The sequence below is a fragment of the Bison bison genome, unplaced genomic scaffold, assembly GCF_000754665.1.
Source record: "Bison bison bison isolate TAMUID 2011002044 unplaced genomic scaffold, Bison_UMD1.0 scf7180017864456, whole genome shotgun sequence".
Lineage (NCBI taxonomy): Eukaryota > Metazoa > Chordata > Mammalia > Artiodactyla > Bovidae > Bison > Bison bison.
The window spans coordinates 18,617,724-18,645,290 of record NW_011495018.1 but is presented as its reverse complement, the minus strand read 5'-3'; the positions used below and the strand labels follow the sequence as shown (position 1 = coordinate 18,645,290).

The 27,567-nt window shown below is 45.7% G+C and overlaps 1 protein-coding gene and 1 pseudogene across 8 annotated transcripts in view; one reads left to right on the top strand and one right to left on the bottom strand.

Annotated features, from left to right (window-relative positions):
* Positions 1-5,604, top strand: part of TECTB (tectorin beta) — a 50,302-nt gene extending 44,698 nt beyond the window's left edge. For 4 of the 8 annotated variants that reach the window (XM_010859339.1, XM_010859334.1, XM_010859336.1 and 1 more), the window contains exons 9-11: positions 811-883; positions 2,264-2,296; positions 4,876-5,604. In XM_010859339.1, the coding sequence (XP_010857641.1) occupies positions 811-883; positions 2,264-2,296; positions 4,876-4,934 (165 nt within the window). In that variant the 3' untranslated portion in view covers positions 4,935-5,604. Of the gene's footprint in view, positions 1-810; positions 884-2,263; positions 2,297-3,816; positions 3,952-4,875 lie in introns of those variants that run through there. The other 4 variants (XM_010859340.1, XM_010859338.1, XM_010859341.1 and 1 more) reach the window with 3 other exon arrangements.
* Positions 5,605-9,187: 3,583 nt separating this feature from the next.
* Positions 9,188-27,567, bottom strand: part of LOC105002778 — a 46,997-nt pseudogene continuing 28,617 nt past the window's right edge.

Below are 27,567 nucleotides of genomic sequence, written 5' to 3'. Positions count from 1 at the left end.
CCAAGTGCGGTCCATGCAGCTTCAGCATCACTTGGGAACTTGTTAGGTGAAGATACAAATTCTCAGCGTCCTACCCCAGACACTCTGGGTGGGCCCAGCCATCTGTGCTTTAGCAAGCTCTTTGGGTAATTCTGAGGCATGCTCCAGTTTGGAAACCACTGCCTTAAAGACCTCAAAGCGCTTAATTCCAAACTGTTACCTCCTCCAATCTGTTTGGACCAGAGACCTCGGTGAGGAGGGACACAGTGTTTCTGAAGAGGGTACCTGCTCACCTGTAGTAACCAACAGATATAAGATGATAATCTCTATTTCTATTGACCCCTATTTGGCCAGATAGTAGTCACTTATACACAGATAAAGGGAAGGCAGTAGAGAAACATTTAACTGTTCCTGGAAGGACAATCCTGGAAGGATAATTGGTATTACCTTTAAAAAACAAAATGAACTGGAACACATTTTGCAGGTGTCCACATGTCAGACCACTCTGACAAGAGTAACTATGGGCAAAAGTCTTACTTCTCATCAAAAGTGTTCCCACACGCTATGTGGATTTGTTCCAGCTTGAAGAGTTCATGATGGAAAGATTTCTTCCTTTTTTTTCTTCCTTTTTGTCAAGTCAGAGAAGGGATGAGATACATCTCTCTCTTGGTTATAAAAGAATAAGGGAACTAGTATCTGAGGTCTGGGGAATTTTGACTCCATCAAGTTTGTGACTTTTGAAAAAAAAAAATCTCTTTTCTCTCCTGTGTTTGTTTCTGATCCCACCTCCGCCCTCCCCTCCTCTCCCCTTGGCTTCTGCTGGGTCTCCAGACTTGTGACAAGCGGAAACGCCTCCTCCGGGACCAGACTGGGGGCGTGCTGGTGGTGGAGCTCTCCCTCCGTAGTAAGCGTCTCTGTTTTCCAAACGGTTGCCTTCATGTCGGGCTATGTTCACAGGCACGGCCAGTTTGAGCATTTTCACTGAATTGCCAAACCAGTTGTGCCTGTAGACACAACCTTTACCCGCAACAAGTCTCCCCACCTGGGGGCGGTGGGGAAGTTTGTTAATTACCCTAAAAAGTTGGGCCTGTGGCTGCAATTCCAATGCCCCGCAGGGACTAGGAAGTGCTGAACTTCCAGACACGATGTGCAGGCAATAATAATAGAAAACAAAGCTACTAGGGCATCCAGGGAGAAGGCAATGGCACCCCACTCCAGTACTCTTGCCTGGAAAATCCCATGGACAGAGGAGCCTGGTGGGCTGCAGTCCATGGGGTCGCAAAGATCGGACATGACTGAGCAACTTCACTTTCACTCCTCACTTTCATGCATTGGAGAAGGAAATGGCAACCCACTCCAGTGTTCTTGCCTGGAGAATCCCAGGGATGGGGGAGCCTGGTGGGCTGCCGTCTATGGGTCGCACAGAGTCAGACACAACTGAAGCGACTTAGCAGCAGCAGCAGCAGGGCATCCAGGGCAATTCAACAAACCAGTAAAGGAGCGAGCTCGGCCTGGGTTGGTGCTGGTGTTTCAGAAATAAAGGAGCCACATATGGGTCTCATCTTCTAGAATGTACCATCCAGCAAAGAGAGAGATGCTAAATGCTAAGGGAAAGGGAGGTGACTGTTCATCGTGGTGGGGGAGGCAGGGTCTATGGGAATGGATGGATGGGCAACTCAACCTAGGCAGGCTTAGGGAAGACCTCTGTGGGTCGTCTTGTAGTCAGGCCCTCAAGGGGCTGTGACATCAAGGGTGGGCAAGCCTGCGGCAAGGCTGGAGTCACCAAACTCTGGCCAGGAACCCAAACCCAGTCACTGCCTGATTTTGTATGATCTGCAAGCTAAGGATGGTTTTTCCTTTTTATGTGGTTGAAAAAAATCAAAACAGTATTTCATAACACTCAAAAATTATATGAAATTCAAATTTCGGTGTTTCTACAGAAAGTTTTACTGGAACATGGCCACACTGGTTCAATTAGGGCTTGTCTCCACCTGCTTTCAACCACCTCAAGTGGTTGCAATAGAGACCATGTGGTCTGTGAAGCTGAAAATATTTATTATCACCTGCCCTTTCCAGAAAGTTTACCAAGCCCTGCTAGAGACAGCTGAGAAGAGAATGGTGAGATGAAGCCTTGTCAAGCCTGCTAGAAATTTTGTCCTAAAGGCAGTGGGGAGTTGGTTGGTTTAATCAGGGGAAAATCAGTCAGGTTTGTGTTTTAGGAACACAGCTGCTCCCTCTGTGATATTTTCTTAAAGCTTCTGCATTTTCTCTTTACTCACTACAGGCAGGGGATCCTCTGGTCTCTATAGCTTCTCAGGTAAGGAAAAGAGCTCCATGCAATGTTTTTAACAGGCAGATGTGTGTTTCAAAGGGGCTTCCCAGGTGATGCTGGTGGTAGAGAACCCACCTGCCAATGCAGGGTTCGATCCCCAGATCAGAAAGATTCCCTGGAGGAGGGCACGGCAATCCACTCCAGTAACCTTTCCTGGACAGAGGAGCCTGGCAGGCAATAGTCCGTAGAGTTGCAAAGAGTCAGATATGACCGGAGTGACTTAGCATGCACATGTGTTTTTTTAATTTATTTTTTATTGAAGGATAATTGCTTTACAGAATTTTGCTGTTTTCTGTCAAACCTCAACATGAATCAGCCAGAGGTGTACATATATCCCCTCCCTTTTGAACCTCCCTCCCATCTCCCTCCCCAGCCCGCCTCTCTAGGTTGATAGAGTTCCTGTTTGAATTTCCTGAGCCATACAGCAAATTCCTCTTATGTTTTAAAAGAAGCTTACCTTTGGTCCCTTAAGAATTAAAAGGTATACTTTAAAGCACATCTGAATGAGGTGGAGGGGGACTGGAGGTAGTGGTCTCTCTCCAACCAGCCCCTGAGCTCGGAAGGGAGGGAGGAGCTGGGGGCAAGTTGGATGAAGCAGAACGGGACCCCTACCCCTATCCCCACCAAGTCTGAGCACAGACATCACCAGGTGGTTTCCTGGGGGTTTCTGCATTTGCAAAGCTTGAGTTTTCAATGATCTGTTCATTCAACAAATATTTCTAGTCCCTTCTGTGACCCTGCCGTCATGAACTGAGTGACCTTGAGCCATGACCTCACCCATGCATCCCCCAGTTTCCTCTCTGAAGCTGGGTTAATAATTGCCCATCTCATACACAGAAGTTGTTGTGTGGCTTAACTATTACAGCTAAGAGCCCTAAACAATGCTCAGCATGCAGCAAACATCCAGTAAATATCAACCATAATTATTGACTCTGTACCAGGCACTCCTCTAGGTGGTGTGACTATTACAGTGAACAAAGCAAGCAGGGCTCCTGCCCTTCCTAATGTGTGTGAAGTGGGGTGGGTGGGAGCTGAATAGTGATTTAGACAGCAGCCCGAGAAGCCTCTTAGAGGAAGGAGGTAGCTATGCGAGAAGATGGGCAAGCCAGTTCTATTTATTCATAAACTCACAGATGTAGGCTTTGCTCTCATAATTACAGGAAATTGTACAAATCAATTCTTTATGATACCAGGATTCTCATTCTTAAAGGAAGTTCTACAGCTAACACCATACAATGAAAAGCACCATCACTATATTATTTAAGTTCAGGTTCCCATTTGTCAGAGTTCCATATCCTGAGCTTATCTGTTGGGTTCTTTGCACTGATGAAGGTGAGCTATGGAAACCCTGGAGGATGAAACAATCTGACTATGTATACAACATGCAGAGTTTTATGAAAACCCACTCAATGCCCTTGAGTGGACTCTTTGATGTTGACTCTTTTCCTGAGTTCTCCTTGCTCCTCGTTGAACTGTTTCTGTCTCCTTTCCTGTCTGGTCCACAGATGTCCTCTATCACCTCATCGTGATGCTGGGGGTTTGTGCTGTGTTATAAGGGAGAGCTGGGCAGGCAGATGCAGCTCCTCCACCAAGACCATCTCCTCTGTCAATGACAAACCACATTTATTGCGCTGCCCAAAAGAACAAACAGAAGGCCATATCACTGGGGAGCAGAGAATAGCGCTTTGCCAAATACGTGTTCCGGTGATCTTTGCGAATTTCAGTGATCGTTTTTTCTTTGGTGCCCCACTTCCTCTTGTGACTTCCTGTGGCTCTTAGGTTCTGCTGTCTCTCCCCTGCAGCTGGTGGGGAAGTCTCCTTTCCCCAGATTCAAGTCGGGGCTGCAGTGGACTCCTTTGAAAGTTATTCTGATTTGAAAAGAGTAGCAACCAAGCACAGCTGAACATTTTGAGGAGACGGTAGAGAATAAGCACAAAGTCAGCACTGGGGACAGTATGCACGGAACAGCCAAGTCTGCCCAAGGGGCCTTTGTCATCAAGGCTGTGCAATTCCTATCTAAGGACCAGGGTTGAGCCACTAGGCAGGGGTTCTAATCTTTCAAGTGATGATGTGGCAATCAGAGCAGAAACGTTTATTTTGCTCCAAACTGAACAGTATGAAGGAAAATGATTCTTGAGAAATCCCCATGAGTGCTAACCTAATTTTTTTTTACTATAAAGTTTTAAAATATGTATAGACATTATGTAGGTAGACACTCACTATGTTTATAGCTGATATAGACTTCTAAGATGAGAAGAAAATGACAAATTGAATAGGACTCAAGCTGAAAAAGGAATAAAACATTAGCATTAATTTCACGTGATAATACAGCATTGCCTAAACAAAACTGCTGCTTGCACCATGCCTCAGAGGGACCAGCGTGACAGGTTCTCTGCAGCTTGGCAATCCCATCCTGCTGTGCCTTGTGATGCCCACGGCTCTCACTATTTTTATTCACTCTGCTAAGAAATCTTGATTCAGAGAGTGGTCTGACCTCATTTAGCCTTGACTGTGACATTCAAGCCCATATCTGTTTTTCTCTCACTAACCTGTATCGTTCAAAGGGAACCAACAAAACATCGGAAACATAAATGCAAAGAAAATGAAAACAAATGGCCAGTGAAACCATGTGGTGTCTGATGCTGAGAGCACTGCCACTCCAGTGACCCAGAAAACGTTGAGAGGAATGACTTATACAGTCAAACAAAGAAAAACGGAAAGAAGTTGTCCTGGTAGAGAATCGGCAGATCCCAGAAAATATATTGAGGACCCCAGTTTGAGGCTAGCAGCTGGGATGTCATTGGAAAAGCCTGAGCTTTAAATTCTGTTCTTTGTCTTGTATAGATTTGGGCTTATTGTTGGAAATCTTGTCAGCTTGTATCTCTGCATTTAATGTATTTGAGAAGTTTTAAGATCTGTAGTTTGATGGTGCTTTTAAATGGTGTTAATGAACTCAGAAATTAAGCTAATTCTAAAATCTCTGGAGACCCAGAGTGCGTGTTTAGCAATAGGTTACATTAAAATAAGTTGATGTAGTCGAACTGGTCTCAAAGCTCGTACTCCAACCATTTGGGATCTCTTCTTCCTATAAATTCAGAATTTTTGTAGCTAGCCTTTACTTCAAAAAGACAGAAGATATATTTTATCGGTTCTAATCAAAAACTCTTTAATAGCATACTCACAGGCATAATCACAAATCCTTGGCTGTCAGAGTAAAACAATGTTGTGGTAGTTTTGCTTTGTTTTATCATAATGTTTAATGATCTTGTATCTCTTTGTGGTGCTACAGAATAAATAAAACATCTTCTTAAAGTAAATAACCAGTGACTATAGCTTACTGTGTTACTATATCATGTTGATAGCCAATTCTTCAATCCACTCAGAGGTTTCTATAACTAGACCTTCTTAGATTCACATATATCCCACTGGTGTTCAATCATTTTATCCTACATTTGCATTCCGAAAATTCCAATATTGGCTTTCTGTGCAAGGAGGTGCAGCCATTTCACGTGGTGAGTGTTTGGGGGAAAAGTTTCTGTGGCCATCACTGTCTCTAAGGCCATCATGTCTCAGTAGCAACTACATATGTTTAGACTTGAAGTTAACTAACAGGTCTATGATATTTGGTTGTATATTTCATGTCTCACAACTTCTCTATCACTAACAGAAAGCTACTCTCCAAACATTCTGTCTTGCAAATTCCCATTAGTGCTGAAGAAAAAATAGACATTGAGAAGAGGAGGGAATAATAATTTCCCCTTTAGGCATCCTTGCTTGATATAGAAGAAACCTGGATACAGATTTTAGGAAATTGCTCTTATCGAAATTCCTGGTTGAGTCCTAAAGACATCTCTCTCTCTTAACTTGAGTAATTCAAAGGATATACATAGAGAGAGACATGGACATATACACATACATATATATACTGAGTGTACACATGCACAGAAATCTCTACCTATTGGCCAACTGATAGATACAGCTATACCTATAACTGTAGAGAGATATCGAGAGGTGTGTGTATATACTCAGCATATGTGTATATATGAGTCTGTGTGTGTGCATGTGTATGTATATATGTGAATGTGTGTGAATACATACATGTAGGCACGTGTGTGTGTGTGTATGGATGTGTGTGGTTGGATGCCAAAAGTTTGTATCATAATGTTTGATGAAAAAGGCAGAAGTAACAGTCTTTACTATGTGAACATAACTGTGTACGCTTGTGGGCTAGGGCTGGAAAGGAACCAACACCCACACTTGATACAAATACAAAGACTGGACATTAATAATCGATGATCACATCCCACCCCATCCCTACATCTCTATCATTTTCTAATTCTCTTTCAATGCACGAATATTGGGTTTCTCAGTCACTCCTGCTCTTTTGCACTTACCTCTATTAGTCCTTAATACATTGCATTACTAGTATGCTTCCTCTCTCCCAGTAAACTGAGAGCTAAAGATCATGGAAAGTTTCATATTTTCTTGTGTCTCCCAGTGTGGTACCTGGCACAGAGTAAGTACTCAATAAATGCTCCTTGAATTAATGAAATGTTAATAAGGATGGATAGATACATGGGTAGAGAAATAGATGGGTATGTACACGAATGGACGGATGGATGGAACTGGCCAATCTCTCTGAGAGACCCAGAGCAGAAGCTGCCTTGTTTGCATTCATGATTGGACAAAGTGCTAGCACTCAGAAGCCCTGATCCCAAACAAGGGAAGAAGGTATAAGGCATGAGGAGCAACTTTTGGCCCACGGTCTCCATGCCAACGTAGCTCCATGTTTCCTACATATAAATGCCTCTTCCTCTCTCCTTCCAAGCATCAGTCACGAGCTTTCAATCCTTGATGCTGAAGGACTTTGGAGAGGAGCAGAGCCCACCACAGTGAAAACGGAATTGTGGCATCTGTGCAAGTCCTAGAATTCAACTGCTCACCTCAGGGCAGAAGAGTCCTGCTGATGGGAGCTCAGGCACTCCATGGAGCTGGGTTACCATTTGCAAAGCTCTACCCTCGGTGCCTAGATGGTGTCCCTCTTCCTGAAGAAAGTCAGGAATTCCACCAAACCTTTTGTCAAATTTGGTATTAAATGCTCCCATCCCACCAAAAAGCCCTATACAGAGCTCAGAAATATCTCCACAAAGGCCACTCTGAGGTCAAATGAAAAAGAAAATATTCCTCTTTGGTTTTCACATCTTCAGTCCTGGAAATTCAATAGAAAAAGACTCAAAGAGGACATATCATTCAAGTTGCTCTGCCATTTTCAGCGGCAGCCACATGGAAGATAATCTGGATGCAAGGAGTTTCATGGAATTAAAAAAATATATACTGTAAATGCATCAGTGGTTCAGTAGATCTGTTGCAAAACCCATTCTTTTTGTAAAGGGGAAATTACTCATGGCAGAATTGATGGGTTCACCTTTTCTCCTGGAGATTAAAAAATTAAATACTTCATAAATGAATTTTAAAAATCCTACTTAAAATTCAAGCCTCGATTCTGTCCTTTGCTCAGTGGATAGGAAAGAAATTAAGCAATAAATTGAGAACAGGATATTATGCATTTGGAAGGCGCAGTGCTCACAGGAAGTGAAGCCAGGCCTTCCAGCCAGAGTGCGGGGGTTCTGCCTGCCCGGGTGGCCTAATTCTGTTGGATTTCAGTGATTCACACCTCAGATAGAGCTTCAACCTAGAAAACATTCCTGAGATGCCTTCGGCCGTGGGCTTCTATGTCCCTGCCTTCTGATTAGCTGATAAGGATAATAAACACTAGAGGTTAGGGAGCAGGCACTTTGCAAAGGGAGGCAGGCCCCTGGCCCCAGGCTTCATTCTCCAGCTTTCTCCTTCCCCAGAATGAAGTTGGATTCACTGCCAATTCGCAAGCTAATGGGCTGGAAACTTCTGGCAGGGAGGCAGGCTCACTGGCAGGTCTGGGAGCAGCAAGCAGCCCTGGTCTTGAGTTCACTGTATCCAGTTCATCAAACTCTAGGTTTGCTCCAGGCCACAGGACTCCATATTGAAAAGCAGAGACATTACTTTGCCAACAAAGGTCTGTCTAGTCAAAGCCATGGTTTTTCCAGTAGTCACGTATGGATGTGAGAGTTGGACTATAAAGAAGGCCGAGTGCTGAAGAATCTATGCTTTTGAACTGGGGTGTTGGAGAAGACTCTTGAGAGTCCCTTGGACTTCAAGGAGATCCAACCAGTCCATCCTAAAGGAAATCAGTCCTGAACATTCATTGGAAGGACTGATGTTGAAGCTGAAACTCCAATACTTTGGCCACCTGATGCGAAGAACTGAATCATTGGCAAAAACCCTGATGCTGGGAAAGAGTGAAGGCAGGAGGAGAAGGGGACAGAGGATGAGATGGCTGGGTGGCATCACCGACTCAATGGACATGCGTTTGAGTAAGCTCCAGGAGTTGGTGATAGACAGGGAGGCCTGGCATGCTTGCAGTCCATGGGGTCACAGAGTTGAACACGACTGAGCGACTAAACTGAACTGAACTGAACAGGGCTCCAGGGTGCACTGAGGCCAGCTAGATGGCTCCCCCAAGTGGGAGCCTGACTCAACACCCTGGAACCATAGGTGTCTGCTCAGTGGCTCAGTCATGTCTGGCTCTGTGACCCGATGGACTATAGCCCACCAGGTTCCTCTGTTCATGGGATTCTCCAGGCAAGAATACTGGAGTGGGTTGCCATATCCTTCTCCAGGAGATCTTCCCTACCCAGGGATCGAACCCGCATCTCCTGCATCAGTAGGTAGGTTCTTAACTACTTGGCCATCTGAACCACAACCCCTAAACGGGATATTTAAGGCATCCCCACAGACTTTCCTGGGACCCCACAAACACCTCTGAAGAAAATACTCACCTCAGAAGATCCCTGGGACTTCAGCTTCTTTCTGAGCAAATTCGAGGAGTGGAATAGTGCAGTCTTCTCTGCCCTTCAACCAGAACGTGATTTGTTCTCCTTTGCAGTCTTCTCTGCCCTTCAACCAGAACGTGATTTTTTCTCCTTTGCCCTGTGGGAAGTCAAGGAGGGCTGGTGAATCTCAGAGCAGGAGAGGCTGTCTGTCAAGTGTGGTCTCTCAGCAGACAACTCAGGTCATCCTTGCTGGCTTCCTGAGAATCACATCTGTAGCCCAAACTGCTTCCAGGCAGGAGCTGCCTCGGTAAGGGAGAAGCTTCATCACCGATGAAATCGTGATCATGTCCTTGGACTAGGCTGATAAGCCCAAATGGACACTCAGCAAATGGCCTAGGGGGTGAGGACTAGTGGAGTCTCAGTCTACTGCAAAGAAAATCTTTTAAAGTAATAATAAAATCTGCTGAGCTCTTACCGTGAGTAGGCCACCAGGTGAAACACCTCACATCCAGGTTCACAACACTCACAGCCACCTTGTGAGGGCAGTCTTATCACTGTTCCCATTTTACAGATTATAACACCAAGCCCCCAAATGAGACAGCTAGGAACTAGTGGGAACAGGATTCATAGCTAGGTCTACACTTCTGCCATCTAAAAAAAAGCTTCCTCTTACCTGACATTAGATGACGCCAGAGCCAGGCTTAGTAAACTGAAGGTACCACCCCCTCCCTGCTTCACTTCTGTCCCTGGACCCTGACACTCACTCAAGCTCCCAAAGTCCCAGTAACCACTCACCACCCCCACAGGGAACATCTCCAAGATGTGAGAAGTACCACCACCCCCAGAAAGGCAAGGTTTATCAAAAAGATGAGGTGGTTTCATGGTACATTTCAGTGATGGACTGGGAGCCAGCATGGAAAGAAGGCAGAGGGCAAGGGAAGAGATACGGAAATGTGTAGAGATGAGATGAGGCCTAAGTGCCCCCAGACCAATGGGCTTCCATCACCTCCACCTGGGCACTTTAGACTCAGGAGAAGAGAAATAGAAGAATGTGGGCATGATTATTCCTGGGTTGTATTTGCTGTTGCTCCATGTGGGAGACTACGTCATTCTGGGGTGTTCAAGCAGAAGCCAGGAGACCAGTGCAGCAAAGAGGAAGGAGGCGTCGCACGAGAGGTTAGTCTAGGTGGGAGCCAAGGTCACAGATTCCACGCTTGACCATTAAGGTAACCATACAGCCCTCTCTGGAGGAAGACAACTGGCAGTCACGAGCGCTCTATGTGGCCCTCAGTGGTCTCCATGAACCAGGGCATGGAGACTCACTCATTCCATCAAGTTTCCTGACATCTCCTTCCGGGACCCAAATGGGGACGGGTGTTCACAGTGGCCCTGGTCTTACCTTGACTGGAATGGTGCCTTTCTTTTGCAAATCGTACCCTCCCCATGCCAGCAGGATGCTGGCAGTGCTCTGAGAGACCTGGATCCGGACAGCTGCCAGAAACCAGTTACAGTCTAGTCATCACCATGGTTGTGAATCTCCTATGGATGTCAAAAGTAGGGCAAAGGCTGAGGGAGCACCTCACACTTGGCTCAAATTCTGGGACCGCCAGCACCTCTCATTAAGCAAATCACAGACAACATCTCCCACATCTGGGACACATGGGCTGGGACCCCCAGTCATACAGGCATTGCTCACACGCTGCTAGGTGTTGCTCAAGCTTTAATAGGTTCAGTTTATAAATAAGACAGAATTGACTCCATATGCAAGCTGGTGTTCCTGATGGGTGGAGGTCAGCTGGGCCCCTCGGGCTCCCTGGGATGGTACCAGAACTGAGAGGTACCACTGAAAAGGTCCTTTGTAACTTGAACTGCAACCAAAGTCAGGCTCAGAGCCTACATCAGCACTTCCAATTTCATATTTTATCCTTGAACTCTTAACTTATAAGCGAAGACAGTGGTTTAAATCTGGATTTGGGAACTCAATTGATTAACTTAGACAACAAAGTAATCAGAGGGGAAAAGATTTTGTGTGTGTATCTTATGTGCTGTGAAAGATCTACAAATTCAAAAGATGTTAATCTAAATTTTTTAATATTTAAATCACTGAATAATTAGTTTTCCAGTTGATAAATATCTGTCAATAAATGGCATATATATGTCTAGCAATAATCAGTGCATTAAAACTACTCTGAAGCAAAAGAATTTGATGTTCCCCAGAGTTCCTGGCCATAGATTTCTTTGGTATCGCCAAAACTATACATCACGTTTGGCACACTGCTACCAACAGGCCAAATTCTGCCCACCACCTGTGTTTGCAAATAGTTTTATTGGAACATAAACACACCCAGCATTTACAGGTTGCAAACTGCTGCTTTCGCATGACAACAACAGTTACGTTGTTGCAACAGAGATTATAGCCTGCAAAGCCTAAAATACTTACTCTCTGGTCCTGCTCAGAAAGTTTGCCGACTCCTACTCCTTATTTAAATGATCTTACCCAATGGCACCCCACTCCAGTACTCTTGCCTGGAGAATCCCATGGATGGAGGAGCCTGGTGGGCTGCAGTCCGAGGGGTCGCTAAGAGTCAGACACGACTGAGCAACTTCACTTTCACTTTTCACTTGCATGCGTTGGAGAAGGAAATGGCAGCCCACTCCAGTGTTCTTACCTGGAGAATCCCAGGGACGGGGTAGCCTGGTGGGCTGCCGTCCATGGGGTCGCGCAGAGTCGGACATGACTGAAGTGACTTAGCATGCATGTGTGCATTGGAGAAGGAAATGGCAGCCCACTCCAGTGTTCTTACCTGGAGAATCCCAGGGACGGGGTAGCCTGGTGGGCTGCCGTCCATGGGGTCGCGCAGAGTCGGACATGACTGAAGTGACTTAGCATGCATGTGTGCATTGGAGAAGGAAATGGCAGCCCACTCCAGTGTTCTCACCTGGAGAATCCCAGGGACGGGGTAGCCTGGTGGGCTGCCGTCCATGGGGTCGCGCAGAGTCGGACACGACTGAAGCGACTTAGCAGTACCCTAGGTGTACCTGAGTGTTTAGGATGGAAAGTCTTAGGAGCTTCCATGTGTATTTGCAGGGCTCCATCAAGAGCTCAGTGCAAAGGTTTATCTACAAAGCTTGCAACCTGTGTTGTCTAAAATGGATAACGATCTTATCCTTCAGATGGAAAAGAGTAGACAAAATGCAAATGGTCTTCTAAAAATACTCTCTGGTTAAAGATAGGGGACCAGAGGGACAGCAAGCTTGTGTTTGCGAAGTGCTGTAAACAATACCCACGCAAACTGCTGCTTTGTATTCTGGGTGCCACGTTCGTGGTGTCTCCAAACAGGCAGTATCTGGGCATGGTGATTCCCACCAGGCCAGCCACCACGGGACCTGCAAAGCCAAGGACAGAGGGGCACGGCCAGTCCGCAATCTCCCCAGTGTCAACTCCACAATGCACATCCAGTCAACAAATGTTTGTCAAGTACTCTCTTGGAGCAAAGTTTGGCAACAGATTTCAAGGATTACAATGAGGCAAACTATGGAATTCACAGACTCTGAGTGGAAAGCAACATAATCAATTGTTGTGGGTTGAATGTCTGTGTGCCTCCCCTCACATTCACATGTTGAATCTCTAAACTCAATACAGTGGTATTAGGAAGTGGGGCCTTTAGGTGGTAATTAGAGGAGGTCGTGAGTGTAGGGCTCTTTTGATGGGATTAGTGCCCTTGTAAGAAGAGGAATTGGGCTTCCCAGGTGGCACTAGCAGTGAAGAACCCGCCTGCCAATGGAGGAGACATGAGACATAGGTTCGATCCTTGGGTCTGGAAGATCCTTTGGAGGAGGGCATGGCAACCTACTCCAGTATTCTTGCTTGGAGAATCCCAGGGACAGAGGAGCCTGGTGGGCTACAGTCCATGGGGTCGCAAAGAGTCAGACATGACTGAAATGACTTAGCCCTGAAATGAACAGGAAGAGACACCAGAGTTCTCTTTTTCTACATGAGGACACAGCCAGAAGGCACTCTACAAGCTTGAACAGGTAGAACCCACTGTGGTAGAATCCTTGAGCTTAGACTTTCCAGCCCCCAGAACTGCCAGAAAAGTGTGTGGTTTAAGCCACCCGGTCTATGTATGGCATTTTAACAACCAGGCTGACTAAGACATAAATCAATGATGATGTTATTCATGCCCTTGGGATGTACACAAAGCATCAGCGGCACAAACATCGGAGTGGTTAACTCTGGTTAGGAGTCAGGGTCTATTTTAGTTAAACTGCGAAGGAGAGGGAGGAGAAGGTCTGGCTACCGTAATTTGCAGGGTCCAGTCTCAAATGACAATAAGGGATCTTCCATTCAAAAATTATCAAGAATTTCAAGACAGTGACAGGATAGCATTTAATCAAGTGCAGGTCATCCATTCCCAAGTCACAGGTCCATGAGTTTGATAAAAACAGATCAAAGGGCATTTGATGGTGAGGCACGGAGGGAAAGAAGCCCAAAATAACTGTTCTGATTTGGAGGCCCCTCCTATTTTGGGGCTAAACATCTTGGAATCTTTGTGTCTCCTTGTTGTTACCAAGCAATCTGGCTAAGTAGAAACACACAAGCAAAGATGATTCGATCTTTTCTTCCCCTCTGAGGATTTTCCCATTTCGGGCCTCGGGTGTGGATTTAGAACTATCTGCTGCTGTATCGGGGCCACAAGGCCACCTGCCCTTGGTGCTGTCTACCTGTGTGGAGGCCAATCCGGAGCTTCAGCTTCTCCTTGGGCATGTGCCCAATCTGAAAGTGGATGGTGGCACGGAGGAAGTGCAAGGACATGGTGGCAAGCTCGTCCACGTGTCAGATTCCAGTGCGGATGGGAAGTCTGCTAGCCACCATGTATGCACCTCCAGTGGTTTCAACCTGGAAACAAAGGAAGAAAGCGGCTTTGTGTTCTTCCCAAGGGAGGCTGGGAGTGAGGGGATGGGTGCGAGGCCAGGCCCTTCGCTACTGATCCTGCTTTGGGCCCCATCCTTGGAAGGGCCACCCTCCATGACCGCCACACCATCCAAGTCCTAGCATTTCCTCAAGGTCCTGCTCAAGGTCCTTCCCCCTTGCCCTGCTTCCTCCACGAAGCCTTCCTTCCCCAACCCTCTCCCCTAGTCACGACTTTCCCTTCTGAAATCTGAGGCTGCCGGTGACCATATTCCCCCAACCCAAGTTCAAAACTCGTTAGACAGACAGCGATACACTGATGAGGCAGACCTTAAAAGATCTCCTGGATCCCTCAAGGGCAGTCCACCTTATCCAACCTGGAATATCTTCACTCCACATAAGGGCCCTTAGGTACCATTATGCATACATTTATACTACACAAGATATATAAATGTAGGCATCTGTCTTGGAGAAGGCAATGGCACCCCACTCCAGTACTCTTGCCTGGAAAATCCCATGGATGGAGGAGCCTGGTAGGCTGCAGTCCATGGGGTTGCTGGGAGTTGGACATGACTGAGCAACTTCCCTTTCACTTTTCACTTTCACGCATTGCAAAAGGAAATGGCAACCCACTCCAGTGTTCTTGCCTGGAGAATCCCAGGGATGGGGGAGCCTGGCGGGCTTCCGTCTATGGGGTCACACAGAGTGGGACACGACTGAAGTGACTTAGCAGCAGCAGGCATCTGTCTTCTTTTTCCCTAATCCTCCTAATAAAATCATCCTTCAGATCCTTCATTCACAAGAGAGAATAAATGGCAAGCGTAAGTATAAAGTTACAGCTCCTTTCAGATCCATCTGCATTTCAGCAGATTCCAACGATGATGGTAAAGGTGAAACTTCCGGCCTTAGCCAGGCAGTAAGAACACGTCTGCCTCCTGGTGACACTGAAATTACCCAAAATCAACAAGCACACAAGTCAAACTGCTTCTAGGCTACCTCACCCCACCTTGGGCACATCCTTTATTAATACAAACTGATGTGAGCATTCGTTCATGCAAAATGTAGCTGAGAAGAAAACGCTAAGAGGCAATCCCAGAGGAGGATCTTATAAGCAGAGCAGCTTGTGTTTTTGTTGGGTGAATATGATCTGCTCTTCGAGATTGTCTGTACTATCTTTCCATCCTCTCTGGAATTGGGGCTACATCGTTGGGGAACTTTGGGGGAACACCACTGAGGATGTGTTGCCAGAGGACATGATTCCATTGCCCCAAGTCTTCCTGATCCAGGACCACAGGCAGAGAGCCCTGGTATCAGAGGTGAGAGCTGATGAACTTGTGGCTGCCCACCTGGTGTGTGTGAATATGGGCATCCTGGAGTCATCATCTGGCCCCACCAGAAAACATACAAGGTGGCCTTGGCATTAATGAATGAAGCCAGATTGTCAGTTTTTGTGCAAAACTCACCCTTCATTCCAGGTGAACTTGTTCATACCTCTCCAGAGCAGTAGTACTAGTCAGGTAGTTGCTCTCTGACCTTTAGTCATGAGTCTGATAATCTAAGCTTGAATTGCTAAAGATCACAGTAAAAGAAGTGAGACACACCGGATTCAAAGACAAGCTTTAAAGGAGAGTAAATGTGAGCCTCTCTGAATATGAAAAAGAAATATTCAGGAGGGAACGGGAGGAATTAGCCAGTAGAAGGTCAATGCCTGTTTTAGAAATGTGTTTACTGTGAGATAAAATAATGGAAGGAAACAGAGGGAATAGCTGATGATTCTTGACAAGCACCTACATCTGTGATGAATCAAGCCCTTTTCCAAGAAAACAAACAGGAATCAAATATTGAGTTTCTGCCATGAATTGAGATAGACTGCCAGCCTAAAATAGAGCCTTCCTCCTGACTGATGTCTTGGGCTGGATTCATCTTCATTCACGCCCAGGGGGGACAGCTACAAGGGTCGTGTGTGTCCCCACGACCCAGGACCAGGTGCCTCACCTTACACACGTCAGAAGTTTTAATGATGTGATCAAATAAACTGTACGGGTCATTAAGGAGCTTCACAACTTGCAGGGGAGAGCTGAGAGAGCAGAGTTTTGTGAATCCAACAATGTTAGAGAAAAAGATTGTCACGGACTCAAAATGCTCTGGTTCCACGGACCTTCCTGCAACAAGCCATTCTCCAGTGAAGCTGGACGTTTTTGAATAGTATCTTATTCATATTGTCTCCTACTGCTGCTGCTGCTGCTGCTAAGTCGGTTCAGTCGTGTCCGACTCTGTGCAACGCCATAGACAGCAGCCCACCAGGCTCCCCCGTCCCTGGGATTCTCCAGGCAAGAACACTGGAGTGGGTTGCCATTTCCTTCTCCAATGTATGAAAAGTGAAAGTGGAAGTGAAGTCGCTCAGTCGTGTCCGACTCTTAGAGACCCTATGGACTGCAGCCTATCAGGCTCCTCCATCCATGGGATTTTCCAGGCAAGAGTACTGGAGTGGGGTGCCATTGCCTTCTCCAATTGTCTCCTACACATCCCTACAAAGTCTCCCTGGTAGATCTTTTTTGCTTCAGTGCATTAGATTTTTGGTTAACAAGAATCCATCATCTAGAGGGAATTTTCTGACACCCATCTCCCAGCCTGCATTTTCTCTAAAGAGATATTTTAATTGGTAGGTATAAATTCGGGGAGGGGTGAGGAGCAGGTCACATAAATGCCTTTTCAAAAAAGATTTTCTCCCTGAGAGAACTGCATTTGCCCCTACTGGTTATAGAGTTGATTAGAAAGATTCAGCCTGCAGATGTGGAAACAATTGTAAACACTCATCGATTCATTAATTAACATTTTTGCTTCTATCAACCAATCTCACATTAACACATTCAAATCGCCAACCCCCTTTCTTTGTCAAGACACACGGAAGGGTACAGGAATTTTAACAGCAGATACTCTGTCAAGTGTTCAGAGAGTGCCCAGGTGATAACAGAGCCAAAAATGAAGCAAGTTTTGAATCTGAAGTTAGTAGTGCCTATTGTGCAAAATATCTGGACAGACGTATAATATAAATAATCTGATAGTGAAGAACAGGGAAGGCTGTCGTGCTGCAGTCCCTGGGGTCCCAAACAGTGGGACACGACTCAGAGACTGAACAGTAATCTGAATAGACCGAGAGTATCGGACTCATGCGGAGAAGGCAATGGCAACCCACTCCAGTACTCTTGCCTGGAAAATCCCACGGACAGAGGAGCCTGGTAGGCTGTAGTCCATGGGGTCGCGAAGAGTCGGACATGACTGAGCGACTTCACTTTGACTTTTTACTTTCATGCATTGGAGAAGGAAATAACAACCCACTCCAGTGTTCTTGCCTGGAGAATCCCAGGGACGGGGGAGCCTAGTGGGCTGCCGTGTATGGGGTCGCACAGAGTGGGACACGACTGAAGCGACTTAGCAGCAGCAGCAGCCGCCGCCGCATCGGACTCATGAAGCCAGAGCGCCATCTAGTGGTATCCTCCTATTGCTGCAGTCACTATTCCATCTTTTACAGATCTATCTATATTAGAGAAGGCAATGGCAACCCTCTCCAGTACTCTTGCCTGGAAAATCCCACGGACGGAGGAACCTGGTCGGCTGCAGTCCATGGGGTCGCGAAGAGTCAAACACGACTCAGCGACTTCACTTTCACTTTTCACTTTTATGCATTGGAGAAGGAAACGGCAACCCACTCCAGTGTTCTTGTCTGGAGAATCCCAGGGACGGGGGAGCCTGGTGGGCTGCCGTCTATGGGGTCGCACAGAGTCGGACACGACTGAAGTGACTTAGCAGCATTCTGTAATTCCTGTGGCTTGGAGGGCATTTGCTTCTGTCTCCCTTTACAAAATGTACCAAATGACACACAGAATGCTTGACCCATTTTAGAAGAGCCTAACAGTCTCTTAAGAAAAGAACAAAGGAGATTGTCTCTCCATGTGGGGCCTCCTTAAATAGCAATGGTGTTGCTTGCTGGTTCTTTTGTCAAGGCCCCCGGAACTTTGGAATATCTGGGCAGCGTTGTGGACAAAAGCTGATCCATTTCCTCTTCTCGGCCAGCAGCTGGTTGGTACTCTCTCCCACCACCTCCTCCACGTGGTTGGCGTACACTTCCAGCTAGCTCATCACACTGTCTCTAGTACACTCACATGGCTTTAAAAGAACCCAGAGATTTACATCTTTGTCCAAGAACTTTAGGGCCACAGTGGAACACAACATCCAAGTATACATTCCAAGACAGCAGGTCTTGCCCTTAAGCTTTCATACTCAAGGGCTGCCAATGGACAGCAGTGAAATGCCAATGGCCATAGGCACCTGGCAGGACAGCCCGTCCTTTACCAGCTGTGTGATCTTGAACTGCCCGCTTCCGTCTTTGCAGTCTGTTTCTTCATCTGAGACATGAGGATAATAATACACACTTCACAGAGTCCTTCGGAAAATTCAGGGAGGCAGTGAGTACTAGGGCTGTGTCTGCTACCCAGCGGGCACTGGACAAACAGTAGCCTTCACTGCCCTCCCCACGCCCCTCTTCCCTACATTTCACGTCATTGTCATGGGCGTGCGGAAGTGTAGGTTTCAGGATGAGTTGTTCTTTTCTCTTCAGATGGCAACACCAGATGTTTTCTTTTCTGGTGACAGATATCAGGGGCATTTCTAGATCCCATAGGCTCTTGTTTTAGAGGCGTCTTCAGAGAAATCAAATAAATTTTTCATCTTTCACATGAGGAGACTGAGGCTCTTATAGGAAATACACTTACCTTAACATTGGCGACCCTATTTCCTAAGCAAAAAATATTCACTGACCTGAGACCTACTATTTAAAACTATTTTGACATGAAAAATGCAGAACACGGGGTTGTTCTGTTAAGAAGGTATAGTAGAATGGCAAAATTAGGAGTAGATGCCCGACTCCTACCCAGGCGTCTATCAACTCCAGCTACTTCTCAAAGGCTGTACCTTCTGACACTCAACGGGTCAAAAGATGATACAGTGACCCTCATGTGAAGCCACTACTGAGAAAACTATTCAAGAGCCATGAATAATTAAAGTCAATAACCTACTCTAAGTTTGGTGAATAGTTTTTTTATCCTACAATCCAGTCCCAATGAATGAGTCATAACCCCCTGGAATGTTGGCTTGAAAAAGATTCTGAGGTCATATCAGAACTCCTTGGGAAGGAGAGTCTTGATTGAGACACAGTATCTGGGGTGGACAAAGGAAGGCAACGAAAGTCTGATCCATGTTTAAATCATTTATGGAATAAGGGGAGAATCTACCACTAGACTTCAGCCAGCACGTGGCCCAGTGCTTTGTATATGATGGGCACTGAATGAGTATATGATGAAGAAAGAAAAGGAAGGGAGGGAGGGAGGAGAGAGATGGGAGGAGGGAGGAAATGGAGGGAGGGAGGGAGGCACCCAGAATCAATCATAGTCACAGAGCTTTAAAATTCTAATGGTTAAATAATTAGGAGAAAACCTCTGCTACACACCTACTCACCCTCCAGACTGGCTTCCTGTAAAATCTAGATGGAACAGAAAGTGGGCCTTTTCTCTGGAGATTCATCCTAGCATGCCTTCACCATGACCACCATAATTTCATTTCCCTTCTCCTCTGATAGGGAAGGTCGAAGTGACTCGGAGGCCGTGGGGTCCTTGATTCGGTGGATGATTTCTGAAATCCATTTGGAGTTTAGGTAGCTCAATGCCTGAACTTTGGGCCATTGAGGACACTTCGCTTTAAACAGAGGTGTTTTCAAATTTACAAATTCAGTTTTTAAGCAAATCAAACAGGTTAAAATTTCAAAGAAATCTGAATATTTTACAGGAAATATTAGAATTCTCCTGGAAAATGGGGACTCCTGATGTATATTAATCTGATTTTTTTCTAATAAAACTTTTCTTGAAATGAAGGATATCTCCCTGTGATCTTAGGAATATATATCCGTTTGGTACTAGAAACACCCTAAGCGTGCTTTATGAAATTTCCATTACTGGTAAAATTGTTCATAAAAGTTATTTTAACAAACAATAAATTGTAACTAGTATGTTCTGCCTCTGTGTCCAGCTATGTAAACCTACTTTCTTTCACTTCCTCATTAGCGTCTACAGACTTTTATTAAACATTCTGGTTTGTAGAGGAAATAATGTTTGACAACAATGTACATGTTTTTGTTATAAAAACACTGTGGGTGTGGCAAAATGAATGAATCTTAAATGTTTTACTAAGTGTAAGAATCCAGTCTGACAAGGCTACATTCTGTATGATTCTGTGTGTATGATATCCCAGAAGAGGCAAAATTATAGACAGAAAATAGATCAGAAGCTTCCAGGAATTTGGGGAGGAGGAAAAGTTAAATAGGGGAAGCCCTGGGGATTTTTTTCTGGTTGTGAATTATTCTGCACAAAATTTGCGTTGGTGGGTCATGACATTGTGTATTCGCCAAAACCCACAGGGCTTTACAACTCAAGAATGAATCTTAAAGAATGCAAATTTAAAAACATATCAGTTGGGAGACCGGACAACTGCAAGACAGAATACAGAGACCAAAGAATCTGTTTTACAAATGTGTGACATAACCTCATTGAAGGGGGAGGGAGTAAAGCACTGATGTAAGCAGCTTCTAAAATGAGTAGATAGGGACTTTCCTGGCAAGTCCAGTGGTTAAGATTCTGAGCTTCTGCTATAGGGGACACAGGTTGAATCCATGGTTGGGGAAGTTCCACATGCCACTAGATACATTAAAAAAAGGAGAGAGAGTTCTCTTAAGGTGGTCCTTGGCGTTCACTTCCTTGGTGGTCCAATGGTTAAGAATCTGCCTTGCAATGGAGGGAATGTTGATTTGATTCAGGTCGAAAAGTAAGATCCCGCATACCACGGGGCAGTTGAGCACACAGGCTGCAAGAAAAGAACCGGCACGGCTCAGTGAAGATCCTGCACGCCGCAACTAAGACTTAATGCAGCTACATAAATAAATACTCAAAAATAAAATAAAACGAGTAGGGATGGTAAGACTAAAGTCAAAAGGAAATATCCGTAATCACTATCCTCTAGCTGGTAGAAATGCTTCTCCTGGGGATTCAGATGAAAAACTCTGATACTACTGTAAACATATACTGGGATTGAACAAGTAAGTGAACGGGTGGCAGATGGCGGGAGCCAGGATGCTCGCTATTGGAAAAGGAGGTGATGCATGAGTGATGGGGAGAGAATAAAATAAACAAACCATGCGATAATGACACTGAAGATGTCAACACGAACTCATGTTTACCTTAATGTAGACACAGATGGGGAGATAATGATATGAATGTGTGTGTCCGTGTGAGTTGGTATATACACACACATTATCTTACTCTGTCTACTAAGAGGGACTAGAAACAGCATGCCCGTAGCAACAAGCACATCTAGCATCCAGGGGTTCATTTTCCAATAAAGGAGTCAGCGCTTCTTAACAAAAGCAGTTGACTCTAGTACTGAAGCAGGGAAAATCCAAGATGAGGCTAAAGCATCTTATACCACCAGAAACTAAGGAAGCACAAAATAAAACCCCGCAACAGGTATACGTCAAAGGTATACAGAAGGCAATCGAAATGAAACGGTCAAAGATAAAACAATTTGAGCAACAAAGTAGTGTTAGATAACTCAAAATATAAAATAACTATATCATATAATAAATTATATATGCATATCATAAGTGAAATGTAATAGGTAATTGAATTAATAAATAAATGGGAGAGCATAGATGAACCTGTAGAAATAAATTCCAAATAATTTATGCAGATTGTTCTCCATTCAAAGTGGTGGAGCACATGCCCCTGTCTTCAGGAGAAACCACACAGAGACTTCTTTCTTAAGAGGACAGTACAGGGAGAGAGGAAATCAAGTCTCAAATGTTAGTGTTAGTGGGTCTCAGAATCAACTGGGGAACTAATTAAAACACAGATCCTGGGCACATCCCTCTACTTTTCAATTCAAATAACCCTCCAGGTGATTCTGATGCCCGCTAAAATGTTTGCGAGTATGCGTGCTCAGTCACTAAGTTGATTTCGACTCGTATCGACCCTACGGACTGTTGCCCGCCATGCTCCTCTGTCCGTGGGATTCTCCAGGCAAGAATACTGGAGTGGGTTGCATGCCGTGCCCTTCTCCAGGAGATCCTCCTGACCCAGGGATCGAACCACTGTCTCCTGTGTCTCCTGCATTGGCAGGCAGATTCTTTACCACTGAGGCACCTGGGAAGCAGTAAAATGTTTGAGAACCATGGCTCTAATGTATGCAGGGAATTGACATTGTTTCCAGGACCAGGATTTGTTTGCAGGGATGTAGAAGTTAATGGAAGGGAGTGTTAGCCCATAAACTATGGGCTCACTGTACTCTTCCTGGTTGTGGTTCTCTGCACCCATCATCCCCTGTGACTGCCTCTCATCCAGCTTGGTGAGCAGATGCCCACAATGAGGGGGAAATGCACCCACTGTCCATAGTCTTTCCACACCCCGCTCCCCACCCAGCTGGCACAATCACGTGGCAGCTGAGCTTAACAAGCATAGGTGGGCGTCCACCTGGGTTCAGTGCGGGAAGATCTGTTAGCTGCTTGGTTCCAAATTTAGATGCCCCTGGATTTGAGATCAACCTTTTGGGAGTAGTCTCATCTCTCCTACATTTTGCCACAAATTAGAAACCAGAATCTGCTTTCAAAGTGACTAGTACACTCAGAAAGGCTCCTTACTTGAAAAACTCTCCAGGAAATGCACGACGATTTAAAGCAGCAGCTTGGGATGAGCCATTGGGGATGGACTAGAAATGGTAGGGAAGGCAGGAAACAAAAGGGGGAAAGATAAGGGCCTTCAGGTGGCGCTAGTGGTAAAGAATCCACCTGTCCATGCAGGAGATGCCAGAGACACAGGTTGAATCCCAGGCTCAGGAAGATCTGGAGAAGGAAATGGCTACTCACTCCAGTATTTTTGCCTGGAGAATCTCGTGGACAGAGGAGCACGGCAGGGTATAGTCCATGGGGTTGCAAAGAGTCAGACGTGACTAAACACAGCACTGCAAGGGGAAAGAAATCAAGAGAGAGAGGTGGGCTGATTTACACACAAACACACATTTCTCACACACACACACACACACACACACACACACACATCCTCTCTCCATGACAGTGGTTCTCAACCTGAACTACATGTTAGAATCACTTGGGAAATTTTAGAGACCCAGATCAGTGACATCAGGCTCTCTGAGGCTAAGATCCAAACCTCAGACATTTTTTAAGTTCCCCAGGAAATTCCAATGTGCAGCCAAAGTGCAAAATAACAGTGCTGGGGGTTACACCTACTGTGAATTTTCTAAATGAGTTTGATCAGGTTTTGCTTCACCTCCCATTACTTTTGCCTGTAATTCCCTCATGGACTGTGTTCAGAGACAACCTGGCTCCCCAAACCTCTCAAACCTGAATATATCCTTTGTAAGTAGAAAAGTGGACACCACTTAGCAGAAAATTTAAATATGTTTAAAATAGGTCTACCTTTTCAATTTCATGAACAGAAATCCACCCTGAAGAAATACTCACACATGTCCACAAAGATTCATGACTACTCACTGCAGGAGTTTGGAAAAGAAAAAAAAAATAATGGCACACAATCAAAACATCTACCAATCAATAATACTGGGTTGGTCAAGAAGTTCTTTCGGGCTTGTCTGTACCATCTTACCCAAATGAACTTTTTGGCCAGCCCAAGATATAACATAAGCTTACAGTGAAAACTGTTGTAGTCCTTAAGAAAGAACGAAACAAATTTGTACTTACAAATATGGCATAAGAGATGTCCAGACAGAGGGCACAGCGTGTGCTAAGACTCCGGAGTGAAAGTGCGTCACTGTGGAGGCACATAAAGGTGGCCAGTGTGATTAAAAGGAGCCAGGCATGGGAGGCAGAATTAGGAAGATGGAGAAGGCCAAATGGTGGTCCCCAGAGGATACGCCTGTGTCCTGATCCACAGGACCTGCAAATGTGACCTTAATCGAAGAAAAAGTGTCTTTGCAAATATAATTATCTGGGGTTGAAGCGATCATCTTGGATCATTTGAGTGGGCCCTGATCCAAGGACAGGTGTCCTCATAAGACACATACAGAAGAAATGTACACAGAAGACGTGGCAATGTGAAGATGGAAGCAGAGATTGGACCTACATGGCCACAAACCCAGGAAGGCTGGGGCAGCTACCTTGAAACTGGCAAAGACTGGGCCTCCCCCAGAGTTTCTAGAGGGCGCTCAGCCCATCTAAACCTTGATTTTGGACTTCTAGTCTCTAGAACTGTGCAAGAATATTGTTTCAAGCTAGCCAGCTTGTGGTCACAGCCCTTGTTGTTTTAGTTGCTAAGTCATGTCCGACTCTTTGCAACCCCACAGACTATAGCCCACCAGGCTCCTCTGTCCATGGTATTTTTCAGGCAAGAATACAATACTGGAGTCAGTTGCCACTTCCTTCTGCAGGGCATCTTCCCAAACCAGGGATGAAACCTGCATCTCCTGCTTGGCAGGTAGAATCCTTACCACTGAGCCACCAAACACTAATATAAGTCACAGAGGCCCCATCAGAAGCCTTCAGTGATCTTGCAGGCTATTTATTGTAAGGATTTATCTTTCACTCCCCAAATGGGAAGTTAGGGGGAGATTCTGGGTAGAGAAGTGACACAATCTGACTCATTTTCTTACAGAATTGCTCTGGCTGCTGTTATTGAATAGAGTATGTAGTTCTGAGTTCCTTAATTTTTTTGTAACCGAACTGTAATTTGTCTTCTAATTCTTTAAGAAAGAATATGAATTTTAAAAATAAAAAAATAAGACTGGAATAGATTCTAAATTAATAAACATCTCGCAAAACAAAGAATAAAAGCAAGCATTTAAAAGGTAGCTCTCTTTGCTGTGCTTAGTTTCTCAGTTGATTCCGACTCTTTGCGACCCCATGGAATGGAGCCCCCCAGGCTCCTCTGTCCATGGGATTCTCCAGGCAAGAATACTGGAGTGGGTTGCCATGCCCTTCTCCAGGGAATCTTCCCAACCCAGGCATTGAACCAGGGTCTCCTGCACTGTGGCTGGATTCTTTACCAGCTGAGCAAGCAGGGAAGTAACTGACATCAACGATAGCCTGCGCTTCCTGATGTGAAGAAGTATTCTTGCTAAAAATAACCTACATCCAGCCATTGGGAAACTGATAAATCCAGGTAGTACTACATTCTACAAGACAAGAGATCTGGACTCTGAAAATGTCAGTATCTTAAAAGACCAAAGAAGGTGAAAGGATGGAACTGTTCAAAAAGGGTCTAAAGATGTAAGATTTTTAAAATAAAGAACTGACTACACAGGAAAGAAAAAAGTCTAGATTGAATGACCAAGCCGGCCAAGGAGTCTCTCCCAGCATTACCCGCTGGGGTCAGGTTTTGATCCTCAAAAGGTCCAAGGTCCTGGTGTTGGATCAGCTCTCTCATTAGGATGGCAAAGCTGTAAACATCTCCCTTCTGGGTGCCAGACCAGGGCACCTGGGGGAGACACAGTAGTTCTAGGGCTGCCCAGTAAGAACTCTGCAAAGCCAAGATTGTCAAAGGTCAGAGCTGCTGGGTGGAACAGAAAAAGTCACCCCTTCTTTTTCCAGGAAGCACAGGAGCCCTGAAGTATCCAGTCCCCAAGAAGTTGACCCTGATGGTTGGAGATATCTCTAGATTCATACACTTGGGGGCCCATGTGTGTGAATATGAAGGAACGATGATCCTGCCCTAACAAGTTAACAGCAGTTAACTCATGACTGTGCAATTACAGGCAGCTTTTCTTTTCCTTTTTCCTTTCTGTACTGCCTACATTAAAAAAAAAAAATCATGTAACAATTCATAGAACATAAAACTACTTGAAAGCGAACAACTCAGTGGCATTGAGCACCCTGGCAATGCCATACAGCTAGTACACCTAGTTCCCAAACATCTCTGACACCCCAAAGTAAAACCTTGAATCCATGAACCAGTTTCTGACCATTTCCCCTACCTCCCAACTCCTGCCAACCACCAATCTGCATTCTGTCTCTACAGATGCATCTGTGCTGGATATTTTATACACTTACATTTCTTTTGTGGTGGTGTTTATAGATTTTTATATCATTATAGGCTACAATCATGAAAAGAAAATATAGTGCAGGATGCAGAGAAAGAAATGGCTACTAAGAGGTTTTCAACATTTCCCCCTTTGTCTTTTCTGCAAGATACCATATGATAGACACCTCCCCACATGCACACAGCAAAGCTGCTGGCAGCCTGCTGCTTCAGAGAGAGGCGGTCAAAGCGGAGCACACTGGGCTCACTAGGGCCCAGGTCAGTGCACAGCAAGACTCAAGAGTGCTCAGTAAGCCTAGACAAGTAGGAAGAGCCGTGGAGTCTCAATTCGCACACGTGTGCAGGAGGGTTGGACTCCAGGTGGTGCCTTGTCTCGAGATGTACATCAGAATCACTCGAGAGGCTTTTAGAAAGCAACACAGATGCCCAGACCCCATGTTCATAAGTTCTGATTCAGTTGGCACTGGATGGGACCCAGCCCCTTTCGTGTCTTTTGAAGCTTCTCAAGTGATACTGAAGTGCAGAGAGGGTGGGGAACTACCAAGCTCATCAGCTGTAAGGGGCCTGGCAGGTGGTGCCTTCTCCGCTGAGAACACGGCATGAAGACACGAGGGGACACAGAAGACTGAAGACAAGGCCAGAGACTCCCTTCAGGTCACCCAGCTAAGTCAGGGCAAGGACTAGGCTCCTCACTCAGACACCCCACCATGGACTCAGGCCACTAGTGGGTTGTTTGGGTTTTTTTCCCCCTCTCTTTGGGTGACCGGAATAACCGCATCCATCAGCCCCAGAGGAAGGCCCAACAGCAGGGACCCGAGCGGGTGAGCATCAGAAAGCGCAGGTGGGGTGAGGAGCCCTGTACCCCTCTCCTGACAGCTAGAGGGTGCAGGATTTGCAGTGGTTACCTGATGGGTCCGTCGTTTCCTCATTGTATGTTCTGTGTGTCCGGCCATGCTCGAGTTCCCACAGGCCGAATCCCGACAGCTTCACCTGCATCCGGCGTCCACCAGGCAGTCGGAAGGCTTCAGGTTGCCATGGGACCCCAGGGGCTCCTGTGGAGGAACAGCAGGCCCTGAAGAGTGAAAATGAGTAAATGGATTAGAGCAGGTGCCGACGGACGCTGCTGGAAGACATAGAGACTGATGGACAGAAACAGACAGGCCATGGTGGGAGACATGTTCATTTCCACATTCATTTGTTCAAGAGCCCCTCACTCAGGGGGTACACTACCCCCACCTCACCCCTAAAAAATCAGGAAGCTGTGTTCCTTTACCACCCTGCTTCATTGTTTCTTGAGATGACAAAGTTGAATCACATTTTAGAAATGCAACTCGCTGAACCAGTCCCGGAGGGGCCCGGGTGGGG